The following is a 10,584-nucleotide window of genomic DNA, read 5'->3' on the forward strand; positions in this document are numbered from 1 at the left end:
TTTTTATTTTTCAAGGAGTGTATTTTAATTTTAATATCAAAATTTTCTCGTTAATTTTTATTTATGTTTGAAAATAGGCATATGCTTCTTCTTTTTCTGACAACTTGATAATATTATATATTTTATTATTTTATGTTTTTCTAAAACTGTAAAAAGAGCATTTGACTATAAAAATTCAAGGTGTATCTGTCATATTATTTAAAAATAAATTATATCAAATTATTTTGGTTAAATTCTACTATTATTCCATGTTCTTTGCAAAAGTTATGAATTTAGTCCTTATATTTTAATCTGATTCATTTTAATTCGATACTTTTCAAATTAGTCAATGTTAATCCTTGTATTTTTAAAATTTTAAAATTTTAGTTCGATTTAAATAGTAGCAATTAAATTAGTTCAGTTAAATTCAATTAATAGTCTTATACTATATGTATAGTTGTAGATTTAGTACATATTCTTTAATTAGATTATTCTAAATCTCTATACTTTTTGAATTTTAAAATTTCAGTCTTATCGTAAATGTCACTTATTAATCTATTAACTGAATTTTCAAAGAGCAATGTTAAAATAGCAAGCTAACATGATATTACACATATAATCAAATGTTTGCCACATCATATTTTGAAAATAGCAATATTTAACTTAATGGATGTAATAGTTATTGTTCGATAATGATTGAAATTTTAAAATTTAAAAAGTACAAAGATTAAAATTAATTAAATTAAAGCATAGAAACTAAATCCATAACTTTTGCAAAGTACAAGGACTAATAGCGAAATTTAAGCAACTACTTTATAGAATTAATGGAAAATTGATAATTAAATTATAATAAATGAGCTATATATATTAGATTTCACTAAGATTTTTACCATTTTAAAAGGTGATGATACAGTTACTGGTCGGTGACGATTTTATAAAGGTTGTGCAACTACACGTAGAAGTGAAATTGAGCCAACTTGGTGACATAATTGCTGTCCCCTTTTTATGAGACATCTGTTAGCTTCACCTACCGCTCTTTGAAATGGGGCAAATTTTAAGATAAGTTTGTTCAACAAATTTGGTCCCTCGATCAAAACGGAACTGCTCACCTCATCATCAAAAAATGATTAAATGTTTACATTGGAATTATAACTTTTTAGTTTTCAAAATCTTACTATAATTAAATTCATCAAATCATCAATTTGTTGGTCCAATTAATTTAATTAATTTATTAAATAAATTATTAAAAATTTATGGTATATGTTAAAATTTTAGTTCAATTGTCCGATTAATCCGTAATCGATTCTTAAATTAACATATTCCAAACTAATTTTTGATAAATTTTAATCTAATCAATTTGATTCGATTCAAGTTACCTTACTTTTGAATGTGCTCAAATAAGAGTCAATTGTTTTTCAAAAATATTTCAAAGAAAAACTCTTTTAATAATATATATTAAGTAATATCTAATTCAATTATCATGTGTTCCTATTTTAAATAAGTCACTATTCATTTATTTTTATTATAAATATAATGAAATGCATGAAAAATTAAACACTTCTAAAAAAATTAACTTTTATTTAATCATTTTAAAAAGTTTAATTGAGCTTGAGCGTTTAATCTAAAAATAAAAAAGAAACAGAAAAATTTAATATTTTAATTTTACATAATTAAATACTTTTATGTTTATAACATTATTAATTAATCTAAATTATTAACACTTACTTTTTCTTGTTAAAATGTTAACTTGAAATTCAATGTGAAGTCTTTTAATAATTATTCAACTAATTTTCTTTAAAAAAATCGTAATCATTTGAAGTTCACATAAATTTATTTTAAAAATTATGAGTTAAAATTTTCAACTAACTAATAAACATTTTAAAAATAAAATAATATAAACTAAACCCTAATATAATAACAAAAGATTTCCCATTACAATGAAATCTGGGCTGATATTCTCAAAAGGATAAAATAAAATAAAATAAAATATTGGCTTACACTTAATTTGAAATATATATATTTTTATAATTAAATTTAAAAATAATTTGTAAATGACGTGGAAAAGTTAAATCAGATGCAAAGTGTAAGCAAAACAACAATAATTGAAAGTTCCAATTTATTCAACAAAATTAGCATCCAAACATGAGGTGGATCATGGAATGTTAGCAGTTTTCAGCTTAACTGTTCATATTACAACAACGATGTCACAACAACGACGACAACAATGAGAACAACCAGTACACAGTAACCCCAACTCTCTCAAGGTGGAACCTTGCTTCGATTTTTCTCTTTTTCGTAATCGAAATGGGATCCTAAAACTCGCGAAATTGTGGTGGACAACCTCATAGTTCATCCTAAAGAATAAGGAAAGAAAAAAGAATCTGTGGTTAAGTGTTTGGTCAGGAATGCTATCGAGTTATGTGTTACTCGGACTCTAGTGTGTCGGATATTTGATTATGCATTGTGTTGTACTTATTTTGTCCGTGTCGTGTCTAATATAGACAGATCTAATTCGAAGCTAGTAACAAAGAAAAAAAGAAAGGAGAGAACAATCTATGATAGCCCTAAACCTAAATGCAAAGGACATTAACAATTTATGATGGCACTGAATGTCACAAATACCAAATTTTACCACAATCGTATTCATCGATTTGAGATAAAAACTAGACCAAAACGAATAAATGGTTTCATAAAAAGAATTTTTGTGAAGGAATGGAAAGGAATTGCACTTACATGGTAATCGTCCAGATAATCACGAGGATCGTGCTGCCAAGAAAAAAAAAAATACTTCAACTCATATTATAATGTAGCTTGGTAAAGAAAGGCAATATTCTAACGATTTGCAGTTCAGACCTCTCTTTCTAACATGGTGCAAACAATGACAATCTAATTCTTCACACTAACCCATGATTACTTCCATCACCACTATAACGTAACGTAGAAATGCTTTCTTCCAAATCGTTGGCGTGTGTATAATATGTGTATAATATGTATACGTACGCATATTATATATACACATACCATCAGCCACCACTACTTAGGAAAAGAACTAAAGTTACCATAAACTTCATTTATTATGATTAAAACTCGATCTCACTTTCTTCAACAATGAACACACATGGGGTCATTGACTTTTGTTGATTAAATGATTTACAAAGGTAAAAAGAAAGTGTTAGAGAAAAGTAAATAAAGAAGACAAATAAAATACCCTTCTACGGTGCCTCCTGTCTCTATGTCGGTGGTCCCTCTCTCTTCTCCGCTTTTCACCTTCCTCTCTAGCTCTTTTTGCTTCCTGCACAAATAGAGATTCAAAGACTTAATATTCAGAAATAATGCAACGAATTCCGGATTCAAAGTTCGAAGAGAAACTATATTGGGCTAACAACCTCCTCTTCCCGGGCTCTTCGTTCTTTCTCTGCTTCTTCAAAGGCTTCCTTTTCAGCCTGAAATATTCCACGCAAATTGTTAGCTAGTTAGACACTTCAATTCACTCTAAATCTGAAGTCTGAAAATCAACATCTCACCTCCCTATTCCTGGCCCATATATCTTCTACAACTTCTCTTGCATATTGTGGGTCATCACAAATCAATATGTTGTCAAAAACCGAACCAGCCTTTACCTGCAATATGAGATATAATCCATTTAGTTTTGCCATACAGCTTACTGTACCCCATCCTCATTTCAACATATACATTTCTTTCCGAGAATTAGGTATTCGATGTGGGTTGGCAACCAACATGCAAATGTACCATAGGAACAAGAGGTATGCCTCTTTAACTTGTCATTTAATAAACATTATCGAAAAAGGAAACAAGATTGGAAGTAATCAACTTCAGAACAATGGGATTATTTCCTTTGTTCCTGAAAAGATTAGTTCTATCTTAAACCACCCTCCACCAAAAGCATATGAAGAAATGTTTGATGCTTACCTGCCAGACTTCAATACCCACGTATTTTATTGGTCTCAGCACATAGAGGTCTGGATCATCTTCGAACTCTGGAAGACAGGAAAATGAAGACAATGGAAAATTCACAAATTAATTAGAGTTTATGCAACATATCAGAAGAAACAATTAAAAAAGGGGGAGAGTACATATTCAGCCTGTATCGAAGACAGGCATGGATAGCAACTGCATAAATCCATCAGAACTCAATATAAATGTGAAGAGTAGCTTGAATAGTCATAGCAGCTCGATGACTACTTATAGCCTATATTAAGCATTTATGGCAAGTTAAAGTCCCCTGGTTACGCTCTAGTTGTGTGATTTTACCATTGAGTTGCTGACATCTAGCAAGGACATACCTGGGTTATCAATCCATGGAGTCTTCCACTTTCCCTTATAGTTGGGGTTCTTGATTTTCTGAATAAGGGATGAAGAAGTTAGAACTTTAGCAGAGGTTTTACTTTCTATCTTACGTTAATAGCTTGAAAGTACCTTACGCTTCCATGGTCCTTTGTATGCTGGGTTTGGGATCTTAGGTGGTTTCCAAATACCATCCTCTTCATCATCCCAGTCATCAGGCTATGAGAACAAAATTAAAAGAAATTTTAAATAACTTCTTATCATTGAAAGCATATCAACTACCAGAATTAGAGCCTCCTTATCATCCTTCAGGGGGAGGGGGAGTTTTGGGGGGGGGGGGGGACGCATCGTGTTTTGACAAAAGAAAGGAATAGGAATATGGGCACAAATTATATCTGTACTGAAATTGTTCTATCCATCTGAAAATACGACCTTTGGATGCTGAACAATGAGCACAAACCTCTTTTGCCTTTGGATCTGGAATCTGAGCTGGAATTTTATCATATCCCTGCATAAAAATAGAAGTGTTTAGTTCAAAGTAAATCACATGATCGTTTGAGAGATCACATTCCAAAGGGACGAGAAGCATTTGTTACCTCTGGTTTGACATCATCAGGATCCTCAATGTATTCTCTTTCATCCCAATCTGCAGGCTGTGAAAAGAACAAACGTGAGTTAATTTTTTGAGGCAGCAGGTAAATAGACCAGGACATACCAGCGTATTCAAAAAAATAATGAGAGGGACTCTAATTCTTTCTGGGTAGTAACATAATATAAATCAGTGCTTCATCAAGGTCGTTTGCCTAAGTACGTTCTTAAAGTTGAATTTCAAATATAATAGTGTAGATGCATCATATCAGATATCATATTTGGTATCCATCAATGAATACCTCATGTTGACACTTGGAGTCCTACCTTTTTGGCTTTAACATCCTTTATTTTTCGTGGAGGAAGGATATCCCAATCAGTATACATGCTGCCTGTTTCTCTCTCTCTGTTATCAATTAAGACGCTATAAGAGGCATCAGGCCTTAGAATAAATGTGTAAAAGTGAGTTAGCTTGTCCGTTTCACATTGTAGATCCTTTCTAATAGGATAATTTTGACCCTGGTAGGATAGTATAACATGGAGCTTTTTGGTCTGTGTGCCACAAATATCTGGTCCAAACATCAAACTGTACCACGATGAAAGACCCATCAGCTAGTGTTTAAAGTAAATATGAAGTAAGTCTGAAAATGGCATCAGTTTCTATAATAACATCTATAGAAAAGGCAAACGTCACCAAGAGGAAAAGAAAAAAATGCAATCTAACCAGAAAATTATATATGGTACCAAAATATACATACAAAAGCAATAAATATGACTTTGGAAAACAAACAGCAGGTCAACAGTCTGAAATTTCTGTTGTAGATAACTGATTATTTCAGTCTGGATTCGCATGGAAATAATCTAAGATGTGGAAATATGAAATTTGCCATTGGCAAAATTTATATGTTATGCTACGTTTGGTGGGAGTATTATTTTTTCCACATGTTTTAGTCATTGGTTAGCTATAAACTAATCACAATTGGTAATTTTTTGTCATTCTAATGACTTGTTTGTGGCAAAGAGAAGGAAAACTTATTGCTTATTTTGAAGTGGTCTTAATTTTCACAAAAGTTTATAGTCATCTTTCTAACGGCAAGTTTAAATTTGTACTAAATATTCTTTATTTTAAGTCTAACTATTTCAGAACATGTGTTAAATAAGCTTTTTCCCTCATGTTATTACACTAGTAACCGAACGTATATAAATGAATTGCTAGACCTGTAAGGAGTGTCGCCACCAAATTTCTTCTGGTTTACGTAACCGGAGAGAAGCTTGATGTAACCACCACCACATTCAATGTCTTGTTCAAGTTTAATAGAATACTGGACCACTAGAGTTCTGTTTTTGTTGCTAAACTCTGGTATCTTAGCAGAGATGGCATAATGTTTGGCATCATTATAAGTCTGAATACCTGCAAGATTTCCAAGCATAAAAAAATCAGCTATAGCCAGCAGTGCTATTCCATATATGTAATAAGTACACCAAGACTCTAATTTGGTAGGCCTTCCATAAATGTAACCATGTATATTTAGACATCCTTTTTTTTAACCCTATTAGGTAAACATAAATATGTATGAATATGTAACAATTACTAGTAATGCTTCATAAAAAGATCATAGAAGTTGAAAATGATAAAAATAGTAACAGTTCTTATAGAACGCAATCAATTCACAAAATCATTATATATAACAGTCATTGCATTTTTTTATCTTAAATTACTAGGATTCATGATTCAGCATTTAAATCTCTAAAATCCAAATATATTATTACAGTGTAAATATACCTTTATCATCAGGATCGCCAGACCACTTGCCGGCGGTGTGCTTAAAGGTGCCGGCTTTTCCCTCACTCCTTTTCCAATCTGACAGCACCCATCGGCTCTTCCACCCATCTGTCTCCGAATTCCAAAAAGAAAACAAAAAATATCAAAAATCTTTTCATAAGTAATCACACTTTACTCAAATAAATAAATTCAAATCATTCAAATACACAGGATCCATCATTGAACGTGATAACTACAAGTATAATGATCCAGTCAAACTGTTTGACCACAACTTCCAGAATCTTCTTTTCCTATCACTACAGTTAAACCCCCTCTATGTTTAATTTAGCTACAAATGTTCCTTCACTAAATCCTAAAAGAAGAAAATATAAATTTCTTCACTGGTTTGCTAAGAACAAGTTATCCAAAAATACTCTAGGAACCAAAAATGAAAAATCAAATATCATTTTTCATAAGCAATCACATGTTACTCAAACTAAATAGATTCAAATCATTGAAATACACAGGATCCATCATTGAAAACGATAACTACAAGCACAATAAGCTACAGTCAAACTATTTGACCAAATTTTCCAGAATCTTCTTTTCCTATCAATACCTCAAAAATCCTTTATGTTTGATTTAGCTACAAAATTCTCGTTACTAAATCCTAAAAGAAGAGAACAGGAACTTTTTGGCTACTTTGCAAAGAACAAATTAAATCCAAAAGCATTCCGGAAACCAAAAGAAGAAAAATCGAATATCATTTTCATAAGCAATCACACTTCACTCATAATAAATCAATTCCAATCATTGAAATACACAGGATCCATCATTGAAAACAATAATTAGAAGCACAATACACTACAGTCAAACTGTTTGACCAAAAGCTTCCAGAACCTTCTTCTTTCCAATCACTACCGTAAAAATACTCTTATTTAACTTAGTTACAAATTTTCCGTTTAAAATCCTAAAAGAAGAAAACAGTAAATTCTTTCACTAATTTGCTAAGAACAACTAATCCAAAAGTATTCTAGAAACTTCTACAGATCACAAAAAAAACAATTATAGAAGGATACAACAGATGAAATAAAGCTCAACGATATTAGATTTAATAGTATTTACATAACAAGAAATGATGAATTGAAGTTTTTTTCTTCCTTGTCTTTTTTACCTTCGAAGCGTTCTTCGAAGAAAATCTCAGAGAGAGCGAAATCGAAGAGGAGAAAGTGAAGAAAAAGGAAAAATAAAAGGAAAAACGAGCGATCGGGAACGAGTTTGCCCATTTCCGATAAAGATTTTTAACTCATTAAAATGGTGTTTCAATGGTGTTTTGATCTAAAAGAAGCTAAGCAAATCTAAGCAATAAGCCAATCGTGGAAAACGGACACTAGCTCGGTGTGTTGACTCACTGAAGTCTTCTCTTTCCCATTTTGTCTGTAAATAAATACTTACTTTTTAAAAATGGAGAAAGCGTAATGTCATTTATGCCCTTAGTGCTAATAATCACATTTACGGCAATATTTGTCCATACCTTAAGGGTTGATGTACCATTTGGTACCTGAGTTCTTTTCTTTTTGCAATTTCATACATGAGTTCGGTTTTAATGTTCAATTTGGTACCAAAACTAATGAAATCGTGTGAGCCAATAAATTTTGATATGTTTGCTTTAGTAAAAAATAGGAATTTAATTAGGATAATGAAAAAAGTATGTGCTAAATTAAATGTTGAAGCCACAATTAAGTACCAATTTGGGACCAAAAAAACCTAAATTATCAAATTGAAAAAAATTAAGTACCAATGTGAAAATTGAAGCTAAACTCAGGTGCCAAATTGGGACAAAGAAAACTTAGGTATCAAATTGAATACTGAGCTAAACTTAGGTACCAAATAATGTATTAACCCATACCTTAGCCATATGTATATTTCTTTTGGTCCTTCTAGCTCAATTTTGAGATTTAGTTCCTTGTATTTGATTTGGCATAATTTGATCACTACTTTTATAATATTATTAGTTAGTCCAAATAATTAACATAGCAAACTATTCCAATTAAAATATTGATATGTTTTTAGAACGTACTTTTCAAAACTTGTTTTTTTAAATAAAAAATAACTTCAATATTTTGATCGAATAGTTAATTGTATTAACTATTTAAATTAACTAAAGGTAAATTACATTGGTAGTTATCTAACTATTAGTAAATTTCTTTTTAGTCACCAACCGTTAAATTACTAACAAAAGAAAACTTCGCAACTTTTAAAATTGGTATAATAGCAATTTTAGCCTCAACATTTATACATTGTGTCAATTAAGTTTTGATTCTAAAAAAAATAATCTTCAACATTCACACATTGTCTAATTTGGTAATTTTTATATTTTTTTTTCTTTGTGATTATTTGAAAGAATGAAAAAATATGAAAAATATTATCTTGGATCTTCTCTTTGGTCTTATTTTTTGGTATATTTTTTATCAAATTTAGTGATAAATTTATTTTTGTAACTTTTTAGGTGAAATGTCACAAAGAAAAATATTTTTCTCATGACATTAAGGTTTAATTTTAAAAGAATGAGAAGAGATGAAAAGTATTATCTTGGATTTTTATGGTGTTCTTATTTTTGGTATTTTTAATTAAATTTAACTGATAAATTTATTTTTGTAACTTTTTAGGTGAAATGTCGCAAAGATAATCAAAACTAACAAAATCAAATCAAATTATGCAATGTATAAATGTTGAGGGTTAAATTGTTTAGAATCAAAACTAAACTGACACAATGTACAGATTTTGAGGATTAAAAATGCTATTATGCCAAATGAAAAGTTGCCTCATCATAAAGTCATTTAACGACAAGTGATTAACAAAGAAAAAATCGAATTGTTGAATGACTATCTTGTAACTTTTAATAATTGAGTGACCAAAAAAAGAAACTTACTAATAATTGGATGACTGTTAATAACTATTAATGCAGTTTACCCATTAACTAATAACACTTTAAAATGGAAAAGATTAATTTATGTGGACTAAGTCTCCATTCTTATAATAGAAGGATTAAAACCATAATTTGACCTTTTCTGTTTTAGGTACTTACTAATAAATCTACTTATTATAGCAGGCTTTTTTTTTCTAAAAAGAAAACATATTAAAATATAAAAGTAAAAACACATTATCACTTTCATTTTAAAAATATATATATACATATTTAATGAGTTCTATTCAACTTCTAAATTATTACAAAAGGATGAGAGGCTTTTAATAAGGATAAATTCATCTTTCAGTGGCTCAGTTAGGGGTTGGTAAGGCTTACCTTTTAAAATAATTTTTGTATTTAAGTGTTTATAATTTATAAAATTTTAAATTATTAATGATAAAATTATAATTTAATATTTTAAAATAATAAAATTTAATTTAATTTTAAAAAATATATAAAATATAAAGTATTAAAATAATAAAATTATGTAAAAATTCTGATTTCGCCTGTCCATCTTCTCATTTAAACCTTATAAAAATTTTCAGTCACCGATAACTGTCCTTTGATGTGTTGGTAGTGAAACTATTGATAAGCGGAGTAAGGATGTTGGGTTAGTTTGGGAAAAAAAAAAAAAAGAGTCCAGTTCTGTAGCCCGTTTCGAAATTTAAAAATTATTAAATATTTTTATAATTAAATTTAAATTTTAAAATAAATTTATTATTATTTAAATTGAATTCGAGTCAGAACAAAATATAAAAATTTGCCTAAACTCAACTGAATCGAATTAGGTCTATTGGGCTGGGCTAGGTTTGTTATTAGATCTTCTAGAGGTCTAATTGGCAATATAAATGATAGCAAGGTAAATATCTATATTTTTTTTAATTATCTCAAATTGATTATGCAAATCTGCATAAAAATTCGAATTTATAATCCGTAAATTATTTAAATATTATTTATTTAATTCTGAATTCAAATTAAATAT

At 29.5% G+C, this 10,584-nt stretch overlaps 1 protein-coding gene across 1 annotated transcript; it reads right to left on the minus strand.

Moving 5' to 3' along the window:
- Positions 1-2,078: 2,078 nt before the first annotated feature.
- Positions 2,079-8,086, minus strand: LOC108476335 (calreticulin-3). The gene is made up of 14 exons (XM_017778519.2): positions 7,809-8,086; positions 6,656-6,763; positions 6,091-6,283; positions 5,200-5,458; positions 4,881-4,937; positions 4,745-4,792; positions 4,417-4,503; positions 4,284-4,341; positions 3,910-3,977; positions 3,504-3,599; positions 3,366-3,422; positions 3,188-3,271; positions 2,713-2,745; positions 2,079-2,333 (listed from the first exon to the last, which is right to left on the minus strand). The coding sequence occupies exons 1-14, from the start codon at positions 7,918-7,920 to the stop codon at positions 2,322-2,324; spliced, it is 1,272 nt and encodes a 423-aa protein (XP_017634008.1). The 5' UTR covers positions 7,921-8,086; the 3' UTR covers positions 2,079-2,321.
- Positions 8,087-10,584: the final 2,498 nt, after the last annotated feature.

The sequence above is a fragment of the Gossypium arboreum genome, chromosome 3, assembly GCF_025698485.1.
Source record: "Gossypium arboreum isolate Shixiya-1 chromosome 3, ASM2569848v2, whole genome shotgun sequence".
Lineage (NCBI taxonomy): Eukaryota > Viridiplantae > Streptophyta > Magnoliopsida > Malvales > Malvaceae > Gossypium > Gossypium arboreum.

Coding starts and splice junctions, on each gene's coding strand:
- LOC108476335 (XM_017778519.2), bottom strand. CDS start 7,920: ATGGGCAAACTCGTTCCCGATCGCTCGTTTTTCCTTTTATTTTTCCTT. Junction 3,600..3,909: donor TGGGTATTGAAGTCTGGCAG/GTAAGCATCAAA, acceptor CTCATATTGCAG/GTAAAGGCTGGTTCGGTTTT. Junction 3,272..3,365: donor GAAGAGCCCGGGAAGAGGAG/GTTGTTAGCCCA, acceptor CTATTTGTGCAG/GAAGCAAAAAGAGCTAGAGA.